The sequence below is a fragment of the Mirounga angustirostris genome, unplaced genomic scaffold (assembly GCF_029215605.1).
Source record: "Mirounga angustirostris isolate CCGP_5_RB_7025 unplaced genomic scaffold, mMirAng1.0.hap1 SCAF_10, whole genome shotgun sequence".
Classification (NCBI taxonomy): Eukaryota; Metazoa; Chordata; class Mammalia; order Carnivora; family Phocidae; genus Mirounga; species Mirounga angustirostris.
Genome location: NW_026991718.1, coordinates 120747543 through 120770229, shown reverse-complemented (window position 1 = coordinate 120770229; position 22687 = coordinate 120747543). Strand labels below are relative to the sequence as shown.

The following is a 22687-nucleotide window of genomic DNA, read 5'->3' as shown; positions in this document are numbered from 1 at the left end:
GTAGGAGGATTAAATGAGTTAATACACTGAAATGTTCAGAAGAGTAACAGGCATGCAGTGTGTGCTCAATAAATGTTAGCTGTTATTTTCACTCTTAATGTATTTCAAGACTCAGGTCATGCATCACCTCCTCCAGGAAGCCTTCTCTGATTTCTCCTTCCCCAGGTGGGGTTACCTGACGCTTCTTTAAGCACTTTAATAGGATTATCCACTTAGGAGTTCTGCCTCTCCAGCTAGACCATGAGCTGCTCCAGGGACAGGGACTGTGGCTTTTGTTTCTGCCTTCACAGTGCCTAGCACAAGGCTTGGCACAGATAACCCTTAAACCTAAAACTCTTCCTTAAATGAAAGAATGATCACTCTTCCTACTTGGTGCTCTCTGCATATCTGCAGGAGATTGCAAGGTAGGAGAAAGTGGGTAGGGGCACCGCATAAGCATGGGCTCCGAGGTGACACCTGACTACAGACTGGGCAGAGAAGTGCCCTTCGCCTGCAGTGTGTCAGTGAGGAGTGGTAGGACTGGAGCCCCAGGCCCCACTGCCCCCATCAGTCAGAGAAGCTCTGCTTTTGTTTGTTTCCTGTCTTATAATTCTAAATAAGAACCTAATAGAGGAGTCAGACACTTTTTTTTTAAATTTGAAAGCCATGGAGACAGTGAGGGAAGCAGACCCCAGTCACTGAAAGGCCTTGTGTTCCACTGGAAATGACTTGAACTTGGTGTTTAAGACCAACCTTTCTCTGAGTCTGTTCTGCTGAATAGAAGTCCTATGACACCCTTGTCAAAAGGACAAACACTGTGGGTGTGTTATAATGCCCCCTTGGGGATGGAGAGTGTACCTAAGCCCACTGAAGGCTCTGAGAAGTCCTGCAGCAAAGCCATACTACCTCTACATTACCTACTTCCACGGCTCCCAGACGCAACGGATCACAGGAGTCACCCTGTGTGGCAGCCCTTGCTCATCCTGGCAGGGTCCTGTCCTCCCTGACGGCAGGGAGGCTGGTTCCTCCGTGTGGCAGCCGTGCTCCCTGTGGGTGCTGGGCGGGCATGTGGGGGTGACAGCTGGAGGAACAGAGGCCCTTTCTCTCCTCAGAAAGGCTACCACGAGATCCGGGAGCTCCGCCTGTTCCACTTCACCAGCTGGCCCGACCACGGCGTCCCCTGCTATGCCACTGGCCTCCTGGGCTTCGTGCGCCAGGTCAAGTTCCTGAACCCCCCCGAGGCCGGGCCCATCGTGGTCCACTGCAGGTAAGCGACGGCCTCCAGCTCCAAACAAGGCTGCTTCTGCAGGGCTGCTCTCAGGGAGGGAGACGCAGCCCTTCCAGTGGCCTTTCTTCTTTGCCGTCAGGACTGCCCTGCCTGTCCCCAAGTTCAGCCCAGGTCCCAAGGTCTGCGTGGGACAACAACAGCAAAGTAATAGCAGCAGTACCCGTGGGTATCATTACTCTTGCCCTGAAATAGTAAAGCCCCCTGGGGACGTGGGCTCACACTGACAGCGTCTGTTACGTGTGCACTTGGCACACTCCTCATGCAGCCTGGAGGGGTGGGTGTTAGCATCCTTCCCATTCTACAGATGAGAACATCGAGGTGCTGAGAAGGTGGGCCCTTTGCTCGGGTCACGCAGGTGTAAGCCAGCAGCGCTGGGAGTTGACAGGCTTTTCTCCAGTCGCTCTCCCTCGGCCGCTTGCCATGGCAGCGGGGCACCTCCGTGGAAGTATGCGGCTCTTCAGTTCTGTTATTTTAAAACTCAATTGCTGGCCTGCAGGGTCCTTAACCGAGAGTAAATGGACAGCGCCAGGCTTCACCTTATTATGGAGAAGAGGTATTTTCAGCTCTGACCTAGAAAGTCACATGGGGAATGACTGGCACATCTTCCAATCCTCCTAAATGGAGATGAAGTGTCGTGTCAAGGGCATTAAGAATTGGACCAGACCTGAAGGCTAGCTGGCCCACACACTCCTGCCTCCCTCTTCCAGTGTGACCTTGGGCCCAGCCCAGCTTTTCAGACCCTGTGTGTTCTTGACTTATGCCTGCCCTGGTGGTGTCCACGTCAGTCAAGGTCTTGAGTGAAGCCACGGAGGGACTCCACAAACTGCAGGCATCTCAGGGCCAGCCCCTTGTCACTCGGCATCCATTTACCCTCCCCACGGGAGCAGGTGGGAATTAGAGACCCCAATTCACAGAGGAGGTCACTGAGGGTTGGGAGGTAATAGTCGCCATCAGCCCTGGACTCTCTAAGCATTTTGCATATATCCTCTGCTTTATAACTCATGACAGTTCAAGGACAGTAGAACGTTAGCCCCCAAGTCCTGTGTCCCAGAGAGCAGCCAGATAAATTGTCTCCCTTCCTCTGCTCTGGAGTAAGGGAGGAAGGGGGACGATTTATTAGGCTCTCTTTGCACGATGGCTCTATGTCTTTCCTCCAGAGCCAGTCCGCCTAACACGCCTGGCACAGTGGTCCCCACTCCTGGGACCATTCTGAAGATGAAATGTGCTGGCTGCCATATACTCGGCGCCTAGGAGAAGTCCTGACATCTAATAAACACTTAAAAACGCTACTGTTCTCTGCCTCTAATACTGGTCCGCTCCCTAGACTGTTAATTCTTCAGAGCAGAAACCATGTCTGCTTATCTTCATATCCCCACTCCCAATCCCAGCATCTAGTGCATACTGGGTGCTCAGTAAATACTTGTTGAATTTAAGTAGCTACAATTTACTGAGAAATTGTGACGCAACTAGGCATAGGGCTAGGTAATTTACATGCACTGGGCTCTTTCAGCATCATTTCGTGCAATGTACATGTATTGTGCTATCAATGCTACAGGGTGGGTCTATTTATTATCATCAGCCTCATTTCATGGCTGCGGTTACTGAAACCCAGAAAGGTTAAGTCGTTTACCCAAGGTCACACAGCTAGTAAGTGGTTAAGCCAGGATTGGGTTCCATGGGTCTGACCCCAAGTATGATAAGCTCAGTTGTTATGTGAGGCTGAAATACAGCTCAAGTCCTCAAGAGAACCCGGTAGGGAGGCAGGTTATATGTGTGAGGTTTATGGGCACCAGGCAGGTTGTTCACCCATGGTGGATCCAAGATTCAAAACCAGGTGAGGATGCTTGTTTCCCCTAACACAGATGGAGGAGGAGACTTCAGGAAGACGCCAATGAGTGGCTGTTTGTGCTCCCTCCTAGACCCCGGGGTCTCGCTTTTCTCACCTGTAAAATGGGGTGAGAAACTTCCCAACCACCTCGCAAGGGAGTCAATAGGTAATGTTTGTAAAAGCACTTAGAACAATGTGTGGTACTTTGTAAGCATTAAGTGAATGCTTGCTAAATGAGGACAACAAAAGTAAGCAGGTTCTGCTAAAAGAGCCCCCAGTGCAAGCATTGCTCTCCCATTTTACAGAAGAGAAAGCTGAGGCTCCAAGTTCACTTGCTTGCTCAGAGTCTCCCAGCAGCACTAGGATTCAGACTGTTGTGTCTGACCTCCGCAGCCTGCTGCCTCTTTGCAGGGTCCTTGGGACAGGGCTGAGTGGTTGTGGGGGCGGGGAGCGTCGCCTGGGCTAGTCCCTCCCCGAGATCCCTAACACAGACACTGTCCTCTCTTCCAGTGCGGGAGCCGGAAGGACTGGCTGCTTCATCGCCATCGACACCATGCTCGACATGGCCGAGAACGAAGGGGTAGTGGACATATTCAACTGTGTGCGTGAGCTCCGGGCCCAGAGGGTCAACCTGGTGCAGACAGAGGTAAGTCCTGGGGGACTGAGCTGGGCAGCCAGCTGCAGCCGTGGCCAAGGAGAAGCAGGGTAGAACAGACACCCATGGGTGGGGGTATCCTGTAGAGAGAGACCTGGAGTGGGAGAAAGGGAGGGAGGGAATACATGGCTTGCTACAGTGGGGACCACAGTAGAAGCTAGGACACTGCTGCCAGCCCTGAGGTCCCACAGGGCAAGCACTTGCACCAGTGGGGAGTGGTGGTGAGTTCCCTGGCTCTGAGGGCATCCAAGCAGGGACCGAATGGCAACTTTCAAGGATTCTTTGAATAGTATTCCTGCCTTGGTGGAAGGAGAAGACTGTGTGCCAAGCATTGCTTCAGTCCCTGCCGGAATGACTTCATCAACAAAATTATTGAGTACTTGAGCTGGGTTCTAGGGATTCCAAAAGAGGTAACACATAGCCCCCGCCCTTGAGGGAAAAGCAGACCTTCACGCATCCCTCCATCTAGGTAGAGAGCCCAAGACCCGAGGGAGATGGGAGGAGTTCATCTTTATTGTTGAGCACCTACTATGTGCCAGGCATCACGCTAGGTCCTTTATATTCAGGATATTATTTGTACTCCTCACAACAAGGCTGTGGGGTGGCTCCTACTAAAATCCCCATTTTACAGATAAAGGGTCCCTACGTCCTCACAGAGGTGGACAGTGGTGGAACCTGGGTCCATGTGACCCCAAGGCCCATGCACTTTTCCCTGAACCGTACTCTTTTGTTAGGCAGCCTTTTCTGCCTACCCTACTCCTCAAAGCCATGGCTTGTTCTTATAACAAGCCCATCATCTGGTTCTAGGCAAGCCTGTGGGTGCCCAGGCAGTCAGCTAGGGCAGATAAGGAGCTACATCCATCATCAGTCCTGCAAAGGCAAGTTTTGGCTTTGGGCCTGACCAGTCACTGCCGGCTCCGCAGAGAATCCCCTCGCTTACAAGCGTATGAACATAGGGAGCCCGCTGTGGGCTCTGAGCCAACTCCCGCAGGCAAACGTCTAGACTTGGTGAGGCTGCAGGAAAGACGAGTGGCTGCTTTCTCTGTTCCCAGATTTGTGCTTGCAGAAGACAGGCTCACTGGCTGGCGCTAGACACAGGGTCCCTGCTGTCTGGTGCAGAGACAGACATTCAGATAGATCATCATGATGCATCTGGATAAGTGTTTGATGTAGAGATGGGCCAAGCTCTGCAAGAGAACAGTCACTCAACAAACGTTTGTTAAGGGCCTAGGAGCAATAGCAACAGCTTCCACCTGGTGCATTTGCAGAAGACTTTCCAGAGGGAATGAAGCAATGGGGGCCATAGCAAAGGGAGCACGGGGTTCCAGGGGAAGAGAACAGCAGGTGCAAAGGACACAGGTGGCAGGGGGGCCCAGGGTTCAGGAGCAGACTCTGAGACAAGGAGCTGAGGGCATGTGGTTTATTGGTGAGGTGATCCCAAGACTCACTGGTTGGAAAGCAAAGAGAAGGAAAGAAAGCCAGTCTGTGTGACACTGCTAAGGGGTTTTGCAAGCTGTTTCACCCTGTGGACACCTGGAGCCCAAGCGTGCTGGGAGCTCTGAGGTAGTATGGAACATGCCCTCCCAAATATCCTACCTGGGAGAGAAGGAGCTTAGGTATTTCTGCCCCAGCTCTCCGGCTGACACTGCTTGAGGGCTCCTTCCTGGCGTGCTGACTCTGCAGCCCTGCTGGCTCGCCCTGCACCCAGCCCCAGTATGCTCCTGGGACTAGAAGAAATCCCTCAGCCTGAATCTCAGGTGCTTGCAGTAAGCAGCCTTCAAGGTAGAGGTGAAAGCTGACAGAGGCAGGCACCAAGAGCCCATGCTGCAGCAGTTCCAGAAGTTTCTAACTGTCATCAGTGACTACACTGTTGAGTCTTACAGTGTAGTCTCACCCTTGCTCAGGCGATCACGAAGAAACAGGGAAACTTGGCCCTTCAGGGTTTTGGAGAGGAAGCTGTGATTCTGCGATCTAAATCCTGCGCATCCTTCGCCGCCATAGGATTATGTTTGGGCGACACATGCCCAGACCGCTCTTCTTCTCACCCAGAACCCTATCTCTCCTCTCCTCTCTGTGGGTTGGCAGGAGCAGTATGTGTTCGTGCACGACGCCATCCTGGAAGCATGCCTCTGCGGCAACACAGCCATCCCCGTGTGCGAGTTCCGCTCTCTCTACTACAACATCAGCAGGCTGGACCCCCAGACCAACTCCAGCCAGATCAAAGACGAATTTCAGGTATGGGCAAGTCCCAGGCTTGGTGACCCAGCCAACTTCAGTGGCACTGAGCACATTCGAGGGGTTTTCTTTACGAGAGTGGGTAAGCCTAGTGCTTCCAGTGTCAGCTGCGTTGGGCAGCTGCAGAATGAGTTCCAGAACATTCGGTACATAGCCACGAGCAACTATTAACCAGTCACTCGGTGACTGCTGACACATGTTTTTAATTGTGATCATGTGTTTAAACTAACTTAGTTCTAGTCTAGTCCTAGTTGTGGGTGGAGACAAGTTTCTAAACATAGGTGTGAGTCTCGTGCTCCGCCGGCCCTAAAGGGACTCAGGTTTTCTTGCCATTTCTGTACAATTAGAGTGTATTGGTCCTAGATCCTCACTACTCAAAGTGGGGTCTGGAGTCCAGCACCATAAGCTTCACCTGGGAGTTCATCAGGACTGTAGAATCCTGGGTCCCACCCATATCTACTGAACAAGAATGTGCAGTATAACAAGATCTCCAGATGATTTGTCTGCACATTAAACTTTGAGAAGCACCATCCCAGAGCTCAGCTCAGCTCAGGCATGGCAGATCTGCACCTTGCAGCCCATGTGGCCAGAATGGTGGCAGCTTTGGTCTGGAGGCCTGGACATATATCACTGAGTAAGCCAAGAATCCAGCCTGTTGTTCTGAGGTCTGTGCCAGGGTCATCCCTGGGCAACAGGAGCTGAGAACCAGGCAGCCGGAAGCAAGGAAGTTTCAGGAATTAAGGGGCAAGGGCTCGGCCCATGATTCCATGGGCAGATACCCAGCCAGGCCAGATCCCCCATGCTCCCTCAAACGGAAGCTTTATTGATTGGGACGGGAGACCAAGTGCAGAATGGGGGAAAGATGGAGGCCACAGCCCCCTCCTGGGTGCACAGAGCATCTGGTCTCCTGGCTGGACAGTTCAGCTCTGGCCCCACACTTGCAAGACTCACTCTGCAGAACATAGCCCTGAAATTTTCCAGATGCCTAGATCTTGCCCCCTGGGGATCTCTCACCCATCCTGAGCAGCTCGTTCCAAAAACCACTTTCTCTGAGAGGAGCATTGGGGAAATCCTTTCCCTCCTTCCATGACACTTCAAGGGATGCATAACACTCATTAGAGATTCCCCACCCCCAACCCCTGACCTCCTGGCTGGCCCACCCTTTACAGAGATGAGTAGGTTGACAGGTGTTGGCAACCTGTTTCTGGCTCTGCACGTGGGCGTGCCGCCCTGCAGCCTTGGCATCTTGGGGGTGTCCCACAGCCCCAGCAGGAGCTCTCAGCTCCCAGGGCATGGAGCAGCCAACAGGAGACGGCAGCATATCACAAGGGAGAAGAACAAGTCCTGGGGGTGGGGGGGCGGGGACTGGAGGGCCAAGCTTGGAGGACAGAGATAGGATGGGGTAGGCTGAGTTTGAACCTCGCTGTCTGCTGTGTTTGAGGCAACCGCCTAAGCAGTGCCTACCTATCTGTCTTTGCGCCCTACAGACCCTCAACATCGTGACTCCCCGAGTCCGGCCCGAGGACTGCAGCATCGGGCTCCTGCCCCGGAATCACGATAAGAACCGGAGCATGGATGTCCTGCCTCTAGACCGCTGCCTGCCCTTCCTTATCTCGGTGGATGGGGAACCCAGCAACTACGTCAATGCCGCTCTGATGGACGTAAGCTGAGACCTGGCTGGCACTCACTGGGAAGTCTCTTTGAGGTGGAGATGGCTGGAGCCCAGGGCACTGACACCCCACACCACCACCCCCAGACAGCCTCTCCTTGCTTCTCATCTTCTGGCCCCAAGGACCGTTGCTCCCCCTGAAGGCTCTGGCCCAAACCTATATACAAGCTGTGTTCTTGGCTCTTTGCTCCCATAAGCTTGGAAAGAATGGACCAAAGGCATAAAGTGTGTGTCCATGACGGTACAGCACAGGCCTGCCCAGTCCCCCCTCCTGCTCCCTATAGAGCTGACTTTCGGCCTTCCGTTCAGTTCAGGAAACATTCTATATGCCAGGCCTTGGCCTGAGCTCTGGGAATGCAAGATGGTACAGACGTAGGTTCTGCCCTCGGGGAGCTCCCAGGCAGGTTCCCAGATAACCCCTGTGCAGAGGCAAGAATGAGACTGGCAGGTAGTAGGTGATCAGTAAGTGGTTACTGGACAAGTGATGGGATGTGGCAAAGGGGGCACAGAAGGGGACAGGCCATGTTCCTGACTATTCCGTCAGGGGCACTGTCTCGTGCTTTCTCAGCATCAAGTCCAAGAAGGGCACTCCCACCCTGACCTGGTTTAGGAGTCATGACCCCAATGAGGAGGTCATGTCCTTGCCCCAGTGAGTCCTTGCTCCTGACTCCTAGGCTTCCCCACTGGGTCCTTCAGCTCCTTCCCGTGGTCATCCCTCCACCTCCTGGATGTAGAGACGTTTGCAGCAGGAAGGAGCCGTGGATCATCTGGTCTCATCCTTGTACTTTTCAGCAAAGGAAACTGAGGCCAGAAAGAGGAAGAGACTTGCTCAAGGTCACCCCCAGAAAGCTAGTGGCAGAGCCAGAACCCAGAACTCACTCTAGATTAATTCCGTGGGCCTCCCCACAGTTTGTGCAATCCAGGAAAACACAGACATCTTGCCTCCCGAGGCTCAGGACCAAGAATACCATTGCCTGATTGGAAATAAGCCCTTCCAGATTCCCTTCCCCACTCATGTCCAAGGTCACGTCCATCCAGCCCACGTGGACTTCCCATCTCCCCCAGAACAGGCAGGAATGTGCAGTGCCCTCTCTTGGGGTCAAAGCCAACTACTTCTCTGACCTCTGATCCTCCTGAAACTCTCCCCAAGGGCCCTTGGTGTTGGAGGCAGAGAAGTGATGGGAGCTCAATGCCTATCAGCTCTGTCGGGGCCTGCCCTGGCCTCTGTCCACAGGGGGAGTCCTCCACGGACTCCCTCCTATGGGTCCCAAAGCAGGGAGCTTTGTCCTGGTCAGATCAAATAGCTAGAGGTGGAGGGGAGACCTCTGGCTTTAGCTTAGATCCCTCCAGGATCAATGTGTGCATGTACGTGTATGTGTGCATGTAGGTGTGTGTGTGCACATGTGTGGGGGGGGGAGCGGGGCAAGAGATGGGGCCTGGGGGTGTAATCACACTTCCAAGTTCCTCATTGCTTTTTCTCCCACTTGTCCCAGCTCCCTCTCCCTGGCTTCCTCATCTATGCAGGGAGCAAACATGCTTCTGGCCTCGACTTAGTAGGTTAGATGCTGCCTGGAGCCAAATGCCTTCTGCCAAGCTCTGGTGCTGATTGTGTTCTCTTTGTCCACAGGGCATTTCTCCAGTGAGCCATCACCGGGCCTTTGCCTTTCTTACAAAAAGAAAAAAGTCCTTATCTGTATTCCAGTTCAGTCTGTGCATTATCTGGTAACCATAGCAGCTTTGCTCCTAGCAGAAAAATATGAAGTCCTCTGGGTTAATTTTTAATGTTTCCCCTGGTAAAGGATGATGTTATCCATGAAATGGATTGCTGGCTGATCCCTGAAACCCGGCAGGAGCGCGGATCTTGAACATATTTTCAGATAAGGCTTAGTCAGGCATACTGGTCTAATAGAGCATTTATCACAGAGACAGAGAGAAAGGAAAGAGCACTAACATTCACTGAGTGTTGGGCACCATGTCGGGACCTGAGACTTATCCTGATTCATTCTGTATTTGAGTATTACTGTCCCCACTTTCTGGATGAAATACTGAGGCTCAGGGTATTTGCATGACTGTCTCCAGGTTGACTAGCTCAGAAAGGGTGAAGCCCAGGGTCCGGAGTCTGTCTTTTGACTCTTAAAAACTAGATTCTTTTCCATGTCTAGAAAGGGCTCAAAGACCTGCTACCTGCAGCTGGAGTTTGGGTTTTGGAGAAACTATTCTGCCCCCCCAGCCCCACCCCCGCCCTTTGACCATCCCACTGGCCAGGAGAAGGCCCTTGGAAGACGGGACCCTGGTATCTGCATGACATCCACAGTCACAAGGCATCAAGAAATCATTTATGTAGTATGGTTGGCAGGGTCTTTTGCCTGGGTCTTCCCCTGGTTTGGATGGGCAAGCTCCTCTTTCCTCCCCATCTTCCTGCTGCCACAGGGCCCGTCTCTCAAGAAAGCTTGTTGAGAAGATAGGCTGTGGACAATCTCCGGTTTCACGGGCCACTAAAGGAGAAGCCCTCCAATCTTTCCAAACACCTTCTCACAAGATACTGTAATAAATAGGGCCCCGCCAAAGCTTCCCACGTAGCCCAGACTCTCACAAGCTATTTTCTGTGGGCCTCAGTTTCCCTGTCTGTAACATGGAACTGAGTATATTCGTTTGCTTGCCTGACCTGTACTGGGGGTCTCGTGTGTCAGCCACGGCGCCAATGCCAAGGATGAAGAACCACGTCAGGGATGTTTCTGTCCTGCCAGTGGGCTCCCCGCCCGTTCGTGTGTCCTGGTCTTTTCAAATACAAATCGCATTCACTGTGCATGACAACCATCCCAGAATGGGAGTTTCGATTCCCATTTTCCAGATTAGAAAGATCAAATAACTTGCCAGGGCTTAGCACCAAAAAAGGGGGGGGGGCACTCTACAAATGATGCTCGGATGGATGGATGGATGGATGGATGGATGGATAGGCGGGTGGATGACTGATAACCTACAAGTCAGAGAGCTGGATTTGAACCCCAGGGCTGCCTGACACTAAAACCTGAGCACCTTCCACTGCCCATTGCCTCACAGCACACCGTGTCCGCCTTCTGACAGGCCACCTCCGCCCTCGTTCTGGCCTTGGAGCGCGAGTGAGGCTCCTGCAACAGAAGCCCCTTCAGGAGGCTCTCTGCCTTGGGCCTGAGCCAACCCCTCCTCCAGCACTGTGGGCACAGGAACACAGATATCCTCAATGTCCCAGGAGGTGCTTCGGGCAGCAGAGCAGCAAATCTGCATCCAGAATCTTTCATTTCATATTCTAATAATGATTATTTGCTGAGCTCCACAACATAAATAATTTATGTGGATAATCCCCAGCCAAGTGACACTTTGCTAATGAAATGTCTTAGTTTAGAGGAGAATGAGTTCGTTATGAGAAGGCCCCCTCAGCCACTGGGGGCACCCACAGATGACAGAACAGGTAGGTGTCTTGTGCAATCTGTTCAGCAGGCTCGGGGGCCCCTGGCGGCCAGGCAAGCCTCCTCCCCGTCAGAACATCACTGCTGGGTGTGTCCTTCACGAAGCCTGTGTCATTCCTTTGTCAGAGCCACAAGCAGCCTGCTGCATTCGTGGTCACGCAGCATCCTCTACCCAACACCGTGGCGGACTTCTGGAGGCTGGTGTTCGACTACAACTGCTCCTCCGTGGTGATGCTGAATGAGATGGACACTGCCCAGGTAGGAGGGGCCTGGCCTCCACCCAGGTGCCCGGGTGCATTCGGGCGGCCATGCCCGAGAGTTGGAGGGGGAGCGTGAGGGTCAGCATAGTGCTTCCTCCACCTAACCGAGCTGCCTGCGCATGGGCACTGGCTGGCTGCCAGCAGAGGCTGGGGGGGTCTCTTGCCAGACCCGCCACCCCCGACCCCGCACCCTCTCACTTCCAGCAATGACTCTCCCTGCTTGTGGGCTTTGCCCAGCCCTCCTCCCCAGTCTGGGGCCAGATTCTGTTGCTTCATCCGCCAGGCACTGATGAGGGTCTTGCTCCAAATCCCACTGAGCACACTGAGCCCAGGGGCTCAGAGAGCCTCCCCAGCTCTGAGCATCTCCAGCCCTGCAGAAGAGCCTGAGGCCTGGCCACACCCCCACCCAGCCTACCCCCTCGGAGATGCAGCCCGCACCGACTGAGCTGGAGCTTGAACCGTGGGCCCTTTGCCCACCAGCCACCCCGAGGATCCTGGCATCATCACAGATGACCCTTGTGTCCAGTCAGGCTTCATGCCTCAGCCCCCCAGGGTCTGACAGCTCCAAGCATCATGTGCCTGCAGCACATCCCAGTACTCAGGACACGTGTCATGGGAAAGCTGCTGGCGCCCGTGCCCCCCATGGCAGGACAGCCATTCCTGGGTGGAAAAGTGGGAATGTCCTTTCGAGTGTTTGAAAAGTGGTGTCTTGAAAGAAACTCAGGGTACCTCAGTACACTCCTGTGTGTGCGCTGGCCTTGTGTGGGAATAAAATAAAATGGATCTGAGCTGCGGTCTCAGCGCTGCAGGAGCTCACAGTCTTGCTACAGAGACAGATGAGCAAATTGTCCCAACGTCATGTGGCAATGCTGTGATAGAGGTCAGCCGCGAAGTGCTGTGCTGGCCGCGAACAGGGAGCAATTAATTCTGCCCAGAGGGTGAGGGAAGACTTCAAAAAGAAGGTGACTTTGGCCTTGAAGAAGGCAGCAGAGGTTTGGGGGTGTGGGGCTAAGGGAGCTGGGAAAAGGCCCTCTGAGCAGAGGGAACAGGAGGGCAAAGGCAAGGTGGTGTGAATGTGTGTGGCTTGTTTGCAGAAGAGCTGGGGTTGCAGTGGGGCCGGAGCTGGGGTCTCTCGGGAGCAGAGGAGGGGGTGAGGGTGGAAAATGCAGCAGAATGCTGCTTGCACGGGGCTGCCCATGTGGGCTACAGAGTTTGGGCCTTGACCTGCAGCATGGTAGGTGTCAGATGCTTACTTTATAAGCAGCAGAACCCTTTCTTCGAATAAAGCTCTCATGCAGGCGGCATATAGGGAACAGGTCTAATCAAGAGCTGCTCGTGGTGAAGCCACCTGGGGTGGGTGTTAAGCTCCCTCCAGACTGGTCTTCTGCCCCCACCCAATGCCTCTTGGAGAGTCAGGACTCTGGGTGGCTTTGTGAACCCCCAGGCTTCCTAGGAGCACTGTGAGACAGCACTTGCAGTCCAAAGAGGAGAGAGATGGCAGCGTGTAAGCCAAGGTGTGGCTGAGATCCCATTAGAAAGCCGCGTCTGGGGACCAGTGAGGAGAAGAAGCTGCAGGGAAACCTGCCAGCCAGGAGACAGCGGAGGAGGATGTTGCAAATGCACAGAAAAGAGAGGTGGGGGTCTGAACTGAGGAGGTGGCTGGCAGGCTGGACGGTGGGGCTGGGATGTGGGAGCTGGGCTTCCAGATCCAAGTCCACGGTTTGGGGGAGCAGTTGGATGCAGGAGGTGAATGAGAAGGAAAAGTTGCGGATGGTGGCAGGGGCCCAGGTCTGGGCAGTCAGGCGTCTGGGAGGATGCGGGAGGAGGCGGGGGGGGGGGGCGGGGGGAGCTGGAGTGCCCAGTGGGACGCTCGAGGGAGAGATGTGCGGGAGAGATGCGCTTGTTCTTCAGCCGTATTTGTGGAGTATCTGTTACCTACCAGGAGCTATTCTAGGTGTTTGGAACGAGTTGTGAATAAGAGCAAGCAAAACAGCAGACTCCCATCTCTGCTGCAACTTCTGTTTTAAAGTGGAGGAGACAGTGAATAACGAACACCCTATAATGTACTTAATTATATGTTAGAAGGTGATGAGTATATGGAAAAAAACTACAAGGGCAGGGTAAGGAAGATTGGAAGGCGGGTTTGGGGCCCGGAATACAATTGTGATAGAGGGATCAAGGCAGGTCCTATTGAGGAGGTCACGTAGAAGCGTATTTTTGAAGGAAGGGAGAGAACGAGCCGTGTGACCGTCTCCAGGAAGAGCATCACAGGGAGAAAGGACAAACCACACCAACACTTTATGGTGGGTTCATGCCTGGCACGTTTCAGGAACAGCACAGAGGCCACTGTGACAGGAACAGAGTGGAAGTGGGAACAACAGCAGCAGGTGACCCAGAGACATGGCAGGGCCAGGTCATGGAGGGTCTTGGGGGTCATAGGAAGAACTTGAGGTTTTACTCTGAGAGAAGGGAGCCACTGACAAGTTTTTGAGGAGAGGAGTGACATACTTTGACTTTTTTTTTTTTAAAAAAAGCATCCCTCTGGCTACTGCGTTGAGAATAGACTGTTGGTGCAGGAAGGGGGAGAGGGTGTTTGCTAAGGGAGGGAGCAGAGAGGATGGAGAGGAGGAGGCTTCTGCAGTCATCCCAGGTGACAAGTGATGGCTGCTTGAACCTGGGGTTGGCAATGGAGTGGATTCCGCATATATCCCGACCAAAAACCTGACAGACTGAGTAGGGAGTGTGAGAGAAAAAAGGTGACTCCAAGATTTGGGGCTCAAATGGTAGATGACTGGAATCCGAGATAACCATGAAATTAAATGGATTCCCATAAAACAAAGACCCCTGTGGAGTTCCAGACTCAGAAGGCACAGCTGTCCTATTACTTTGCCTAAAAAAGTAAAACCGTGAACTCTGCTCCACGAGCCCCTGAGTGAAGTAGAGTCTGTGAAAGCCTGTTTGCCGTTCACCTCTTCCAGAATCCCTTTTTGCAAAACCAGAGCTCAGGCACGGAGGAGGAGTCTCCAAGAACCTCACTTTGGGACATGGAGATAAGCCAGGGTCAAGGTCCTTGGCTCTAGCTCCCCCTTCCAGGGTGGGTCTTGGATAAACAGAGATTTCTCAGCCCCAGATGTTGGTACAGCCTTTGAGAATTGATTTCCCCAGATGCAAAAACATCAGACTCAGAAGAGCCGTGGGGTTGGCTGCCATATGCTGCTGGCAAGCGTCCCCTAAAATCGGCAGATGAATAGAGCACTTATTGATATAAATATCATCACCACAACAGCTGGGTGCCTTGTGAAAATAAACAGTGACACCGCGTGAGCGTCAGGAAAGCCGCCCTCAGCACCTGGAAGGGCGGTTCTTTGAAGCGGTATCAGCATTTGCCCGCCAGCGTGCCCATGCCAGCCAGGACAGCCTCGGGTCTGCACGGATGGGTCTGCCCTAGGGCCTGAGCATCAGCGGGGGACCACATCCTGTGGTCTGACTGGGGACCAAACCTATCCGGGCTCGGGTTGAGGGTTGTGGCAGGACTACCTGTAAGTTGCCGCAAAGTAAGGTGGAGGAGATATGGAGACCTCCCCGCATCTCTTATTTTCTTGCCTTATTTTGGCAAGTGCCTTATTTTCTTGCACTGCTCGGAATCCTATACTGCATCATTCAGTCGGCCATTCCCGGCCACAGATACTCTCCCACTCTCCACAGTGGCTTCTGTTCAAAGATAATTCCAAGCAGCGGGGGCTGAAGATGAAGACTCTGAAGGCCACTACAGGTATTCAACCTTAGAGATTTTTTTTTTAGCTCTTTAGGACTCTAAGGCCTGTGATCAGATTAGTGGGGCAATATCCTAGAACCACAACATCCAGTAAATGGCACTGTGGTTTCCAGTGGGCACCTCAGAAAGAACCTTTCCAGTCACACCCAATAGCACTGACGCAAGATCCCTTCCATCCTTGGGGGCACTATGGATAGCCCAGAGTCCATGGGGAACGGACGTGGAAAAGGAGCCTTCTTCATGGTCATGCCACACCCACCATATTGTTTAGACACCTCAGGAGATCCTCTGTGCCAGCCGTGGGGTGGGGCTGTGCAGTAGGCAGAATCACGTCCCCTCCCTCCCAAAGATGTCCACATCCTTGTCTCTAAACCGGCGAATGTGTTGTCTTACAGAGTAGAAGGGACTTTGCAAATGTGGTAAATTTAAGGACACTGAGATGTGTACATTGTCCTGGGTTATCCAGGTGGGCCCAATATTAGGGTCCTAGTAAGAGGGATGCAGAAAGACCAGAGTCAGTGGTGTTGGAAGCAGACCACGGGGTGATGGAAGCAGAAAGTGGAGAGATATGGCCACAGGCCAAGGAATGCTGGCCACCTCTCAAACTGGAGAAGATGAAGAATGGATTGTCCCCTGCAGACTCCAGAAAGGAACACAGACACCTTGGCTGACACTTTGATTTTAAGCCTTTAATACTCATTTCAGATTTCTGACCTCCAGATAATAAATTTGTGTTACATTAAGCCACCACATTTGTGGTGATTTGTTGCATCAGCCATAGGAAACTAATACAGGCAATAAAACTGAAAACAGGAATTCAGACCCAGAGGTACAGGGCATCAGTGTCAGTGCAAGGTGTGAGGCTGAAATCCTGGGAACATCCTGAGTCAGCAGTGTTGGACTAGAAAGTGGTTCAAGCTGGAGAAATCCATGTCTGAATCAGAGTCCTTCAGGAACCATGAGAGAGCAAGATGGGGAAAGCCAAGGAGAAGGCAGATGTCCACCTCACCAAACACAGGACTCTTGTGGACCCAGAAGGAGGTCTTTTAAAGTCAAGGTACCTGCTTTCTGGGTTGCATTCAATCCTTCAGTCATCAACGTGCATCAGTTGAGAACCTTCCATGCACAAGGCACAGACCAGACATAGCACAGGACAAAAGAGGCACAAAAAACCCACAGTCCCCAAGGTGCAGACATTGTAGTGAAGTCATATCTACCTGCCAGACTCCCTTTGGCATCAGTCAGGATGGAACCATCTCAACCAAGACCCCCAAGTGGCAGGAAGAAGCTCACCAGGAAGCAGAAGGGATGGAAGAGCCAGTGTCCAGGCAGCATGTCACATTGCTCCTGAGCTCTGTGGGCAGCTCTGGAAGAATCCAGCAGATGGCCACCACACATCACCCCACCAGCCTGGAATCAGGTTTGGGGTCAATGAGACCCAGTGTCACTTTGGCTGTCTCCACACAGTAAGTGCTAGGTCTTTAGGATTCCTTGAATATCCTACGCATTGATTACACTGGCTTTGCTTGCAGCATCCCTGAGTTTCTCAGTGTTTCACTTGTCACTCATTCTTGGGAGGACACATCATTTTGCTTATTATCTTAGAGATTTTATCATCTATATGTTCTCCAAGCACCTTTGATATTTCCTAGGTCCTTTCTCCATAGACCTATTTTAGAAGCTTTTATTTTCTGAACTGTATTTACTAATCAATCATTTGTTAGTTTTACTTGTATATTTTTCCACAAACATAACTACCCCAGTGAATTTCTGATTGGCAGACAGAGCTAACATGAGAAGGTCTAATTCCAGCCCAAAGCCAGAGATTCGGTGTCCTCCACTCCACGACAACAATGTGATTCCCTTAGGCTTTCAAAGATGTTGGCAGTATCTCATTGGCTTCTCCTGCCAACTTTATGGACCCCACTTTGGAAATCACTGATCTGCCTGGAGTCCATTTCCCCTCATTTTGCACATCAGGAAGCTGAGGTCCAGGCAGGAAAAAGGATTTATCCAAAGCCCCATAACCCATCACTGACTTGGGCCCAAGGCCCTCTGCTAGGGATTGTGGAGATTTTGGTCACCATTTAAACAATAGGATTTCCAGGGCCCTCGTGCCTGATAGTCCCTGACTGGTACCTGGGTATATGGAGCAGGAAGGAATGTTCTTTGGTTTAAAGCAAACAAGCGCTCTATAAAAACTGAGTCACCCAGTTCTGAGGCTCCCACCGTGGAAAGTCTGAGCGTTCAGGTCATGCTAGGCCAGGTAGAAAGGTGAGGGAGGATGAGACCAAGAACAGTGCATTCCCATGGAACTTCTAGAAGTGAGAGAGGCAAGCAAGTCTGTCATCCTCCCAGGACAAAAGCAGGGGTGATGTTTCAGGGATGTCTTTTGTTGTCATTGTGCCTGCAAGGGAAATAGCAAGCATTGATATCCCCATTTTTATCTCGGCTTGTGAAAACAGCCTAACATGCTGGGAAAACCCACAGAACACCCAAGTCTATGTCTCTGAGAGCCTCAAGTCTGACTTTGCAAGGGGCTGTGTTTCTGTTCCAGTGGGAGTAACAGTAGAATCAGAAGTCTGGGCCTGTGAGACCTGACTTCAAGTTCTAGCCCTGCCACCTACTTGCTACCTTAAGCCAGTTTCATAACTTGTACAAGTCTCAGTGTGATCATCTATTAAATTCATGAAACCCAGAGGTCAGCTAAGTTCACTCTGTCCTTGAAGATTTCATTGAGATGGGCTCTGTTTCCTCTTCCCCATCCTGTGGCCAAGTCCATTGTCTACCCCACAGATTTCTGGGAATTGCAAGGGAGTCCTGTTTGCATGTATACTTCCCAGTTCCTGCTTGGGCCTTACTGGAGGCAAGGTGGGATTGGAATGCCAGTAATGCCCATGACCAAAGGTTGAACATTGCATATCCTCATTCTTAACCCCCCCACCTTGCCTCCTCACCCTTGGCATGTGGCAGCACATCTCCCGCCTCCCCACTCTGTTGCCCAAACCACTTCCTGCCTCTACCTCTCCTCCCATGCCTCTCCTAGTGATGCCACCTTCTACGCAAAAGTTGTGCCTTTCTTAAGCTGTACAGTTGCACTCTTTTTTAACATACAGTGTTACAAATAGTGAACATGCACTACTGTATTAGTTTGGTATTTATAATATAGCAGTTCAGCAAGGCCATAGGTTACTCGGTGCTCATCAAGTATGTGCACTCCCGATCCCCTTCACCTTTTTCACCCAACCCTCACCCACCTCCCCTCTGGTAACCATCTCTTTGTTCTGTATAGTTAAGGGTCTGTTTTTTTGGTTTGTCTCTTTTTTACTCCACTGCTCCTTTGTTCTTTGCCTTAACTTCCACATATGAATGAAATCATATGATATTTGTCTTTCTCTGACTTACTTTGCTTAGCATTATACTCTCTAGATCCATCCATGTTGTTGCAAATGGAAGGATTTCATTCTTTTTTATGTGTGAATAATATTCCATATATATACTACTACTTTATCCATGCATCTATGGATGGAGATGTAGGCAGCTTCCATAATCTGGCTATTATAATTAATGCTTAATAAACATCAGGTGCATGTATCCCTTTGAATTATTTTTTTTATTCTTTGGGTAAATACCCAATAGTGCAATTACTGAATCATAGGGTAGTTCTATTTTTAACATTTTGAGGAACCTCCATACTGTTCTCCAGAGTGGCTGCACCAGCTTGCATTCCCACCAACAGTGTAGGAGGGTTCCCCTTTCTCCGCATCCCGGCCAACATCTGTTATTTCTTATGTTTTTGGTTTTAGCCATTTTGACAGATGTGAGGTGATATCTCATTGTGCCTTTTATTTCATTTCCCTGATGATAAGTGATGTTGAGCATCTTTTTATGTGTCTGTTAGCCCTCTGAATGTCTTCTTTGGAGAAATGTCTGTTATGTCTTCTGCCCACTTTTAATTGGATTGTTTTTGGTGTTGAGTTGTATAAAGTCTTTATATATTTTGGATACCAACCTTTTATCAGATAGGTCATTTGCAACTATCTTCTCCCATTCAGCAGATTGACTTTTGGTTTTGACTGTTGGTTGTTTCCCTTGCTGTGCAGAAGCTCTTTATTTTGATGTAGTCCCAATAGTTTATTTTTGCTTTTGTTTCCCTTACCTCAGGAGACATATCTAGAAAGATATTGTTATGGTTGATGTCAGAGAAATTACTTCTTGTGTTCTCTTCTAGGATTTTTATGGTTTCAGGTCTCACATTCGGGTCTTTGATCAAATTAGAAGTTAGTTTTTGTCTATGGTGTAAGAAAGTGGTCCAGTTCCATTCTTTTGCATGTTGCTGTCAAGTTTTCCTGATAGCATTTCTGAAGAGACTGCCTTTTTGCTGTTGGATATTCTTCCCTTTGTTAAAGATTAAATGACCATATAATTGTGGGCTTATTTCTGGATTTTCTGTTCTGTTTCATTGATCTACATGTCTGTTTTTGTACCAGTACCATACTGTTTTGATTACTACAGTTGTTTAATGTAACCTGAAGTCTGGAGTTGTGATGCCTCCAGCTTTGCTCTGCTTTTTCAAGATTACTTTGGCTATTCAGGATCCTTTGTGGGTTCCATAAAATTTTAGGATTATTCTAGTTCTCTGAAAACTGCTATTGGTATTTTGATAGGGATTGCATTAAATGTGTTCATTGCTTTGGGTACTATAGACATTTTAACAATATTGGTTCTTCCAGTCCATGAGCACAGAATATCTTTCCATTTCTTTGTGTCATCTTCAATTTCTTTCATGAGTATTTTATAGTTTTCAGAGGACATGTCTTTCACCTCTTTGGTTAGGTTCATTCTTAGGTATCTTATTATTTTGGGTGCTATTGTAAATGGGATTGTTTTCTTAATTTGCTTTCTGCTGCTTCATTATTGGCGTATAGAAATGTAACAGATTTCTGTCATTGATTTTGTATCCTGTGACTTTACTGAATTCATTTATCAGTTCTAATAGTTTTTTTTTAATTCAATTAGCCAATGTATAGTAGTATATCATTAGTTCTAATAGTTTTTATGGTGAAGTCTTTTGGCTTTTCTTATATATAGTATCATGTCACCTGCAAATAATGAAATTTTTACTTCTGCCTTACCAATTTGGATAGCTTGCTGTAGCTAGGACTTCTAGTACACTGCTGAATAAAAGTAGTGAGAGTGGGAAAAAAAAAAGTGGTCAGAGTAGACCTCCTTCTCGTGTTCCTGAACTTAGTGGAAAAGCTCTCAGGTTTTCCCCATTTAAAATGATGTTAGCTGTGAGTTTTTCACATAAGGCCTTTATTATGTTGAGATTTGTTCCCTCTAAATCTACTTTGTTGAGGATTTTTATCATGAATGGATATTGTACTTTATCAAATGTTTTTTTCTGCATCTATTTAAATAATCATATGGTTCTTATCCTTTCTCTTATTAATATGATGTATCACATTCATTGATTTGCAAATATTAAACCACCCTTGCATCCTGGGAATAAATCCCACCTGATTTTTGTGAATGATTTTTTTAGTGTATTGTTAAATTCAATTTGCTAGGGTTTTGTTGAGGATTTTTGCATCTGTGTTAATCAGGGATATTGGCCTGTAGTTCTCTTTTTTTGTGGTGTCTTCATTTGCTTTTGGTATCAGGGTAATGCCGGCCTTATAGAATGAATTTGGAAGTTTTCCATCCTTTTCTACTTTTTGGAATAGTTTGAGAATAGGTCTTAACTCTTCTCGAAATGTTTGGTACAATTCACTGTGAGAGCATCTGGTCCTGGGCTTTTGTTTGTTGGGAGTTTTTTGATTACTGGTTCAATTTTCTGGCTGGTAATTGGTCTGTTCAAATTTTCTGTTTGTTCCTGTTTCAGTTTTGGTAGTTTACATGTTTCTAGGAATTTATCCATTTCTTCTACATTGTTCAATCTGTTGGCATATAATTTTTCATCATAGTCTCTTACAGTCCTTTGTATTTCTGTGGTGTTGTTATTTCTCCTCTTTTGCTTCTAATTTTGTTTGAGTCTTTTTTTTTCTTTTGATGAGTCTGGCTAGATGTTTATCAATTTTGTTGATCTTTTCAAAGAACCGGCTTCTGGTTTCATTTTTTTAGTTTCTGTATCATGTATTTCCACTCCAATCCTTTTATGATTTCCTTCCTTCTGCTAGTTTGGGGTTTTATTTTTTCTTCTTTTTCTAGCTCCTTTAGGTTGTAAGGTTGAGTTATTTCTTTGAGATTTTTCTTGCTTCTTGAGGTAGGTATGTATTTTCATGAACTTCCCTCTTAGAATAGCTTTTGTGGCATCCCAAGGGTTTTGGGCTGTTATGTTTTCATTTTTGTTTCCGTGTACTTTTTTATTTGTTCTTTGATTTCTTGGTTAAACCATTCATTGTTTAGTAGCATGTTATGTAACTTCCATGTTTTTGTGGTCTTTCCAGATTTATGTTTTTGTGGTCTTTCCAGATTTTAACTTACGGTTGATTTCTAGTTTCATAGCATTATGGTCAGAAAAGATGCATGGTATGACTTTGATCTTTTTAAATTTGTTGAGGCTTGTTTTGTGGGCTAATTTGTGATCTATTCTGGAGGATGTTCTGTGTGCACTTGAAAAGAATGTATATTCTGTTTTAGAATAAAATGTTCTGAATATATCTGTTAGATACATCTGGTCTAGTGTGTCATTCAAACCCCCTCTTTGCTTGTTCATTTTCTGTTTGGATGATCTGTCCATTGATACAAGTGGGGTGTTAAAGTCCCTAGTATTACTGTATTATTATCAATTAGTTCCTTTATGTTTGTTATTGTGTTATGTTATTTGGGTGGTCGCATGTTGGGTGCATATATATATCTTCTTGTTGGATTGTCCCCTTTATTATTATATAGTGCTCTTGTCTCTTTTTATTTGTTTTAAAGTCTATTTTGTCTGATATAAGGATGGCTACCCTGGCTTTCTTTTCACACCCATTTGCATGATAGATGTTTCTCCATCCCCTCACTTTCAATCTGTAGGTGTCTTGAGGACTAAAATGAGTCTCTTATAGGCAGCATACAGATGGGTCTTCTTTCTTTATCCATTCCACCACGCTTTGTCTTTTGATTGGAGCATTAATCCATGTATAGTCAGTGATTATTGATATATATGTATGTATTGCCATTTTGTATTTGTTTTCTGGTTGGTTTTATAGATTTTCTCTGTTTCTTTCTTCATGATATATTTGGATTCCCTTCTCTTTATTTTTTGCATATCTATTACTGCTTTTTGATTTTTGATTTGTGGTTATCATTTGGTTTATATATGACATCTTCTACATATAACAGTCTATATTAAGGTGATGGTTGTTTAAGTTTGAACACATTCTTTACCCCTCTCCTCCCCCCATTGTAGGTTATGATGTCATACTTTACATCCTTTCATTTTGTGAGTCATTTGACGGATTTTTACAGATATACTTATTTTTACTGCTTTTGTGCTTCCTAATTTTCTTACTCTTACTTATGGTCTCTCCTTTCCACTCAATGAGTCCCCTTTAACATTTCTTTA

At 48.8% G+C, this 22687-nt stretch overlaps 1 protein-coding gene across 1 annotated transcript in view; it reads left to right on the top strand.

The window, feature by feature from the left end:
• The window catches only part of PTPRT (protein tyrosine phosphatase receptor type T), a 748756-nt gene that overhangs the window by 705879 nt on the left and 20190 nt on the right, over positions 1-22687 (top strand). The window contains exons 21-25 of the mRNA XM_064571786.1: positions 1075-1246; positions 3606-3741; positions 5836-5985; positions 7473-7646; positions 11227-11358. Coding sequence (XP_064427856.1) covers positions 1075-1246; positions 3606-3741; positions 5836-5985; positions 7473-7646; positions 11227-11358 — 764 coding nt within the window. The remainder of the gene's footprint in view (positions 1-1074; positions 1247-3605; positions 3742-5835; positions 5986-7472; positions 7647-11226; positions 11359-22687) is intronic.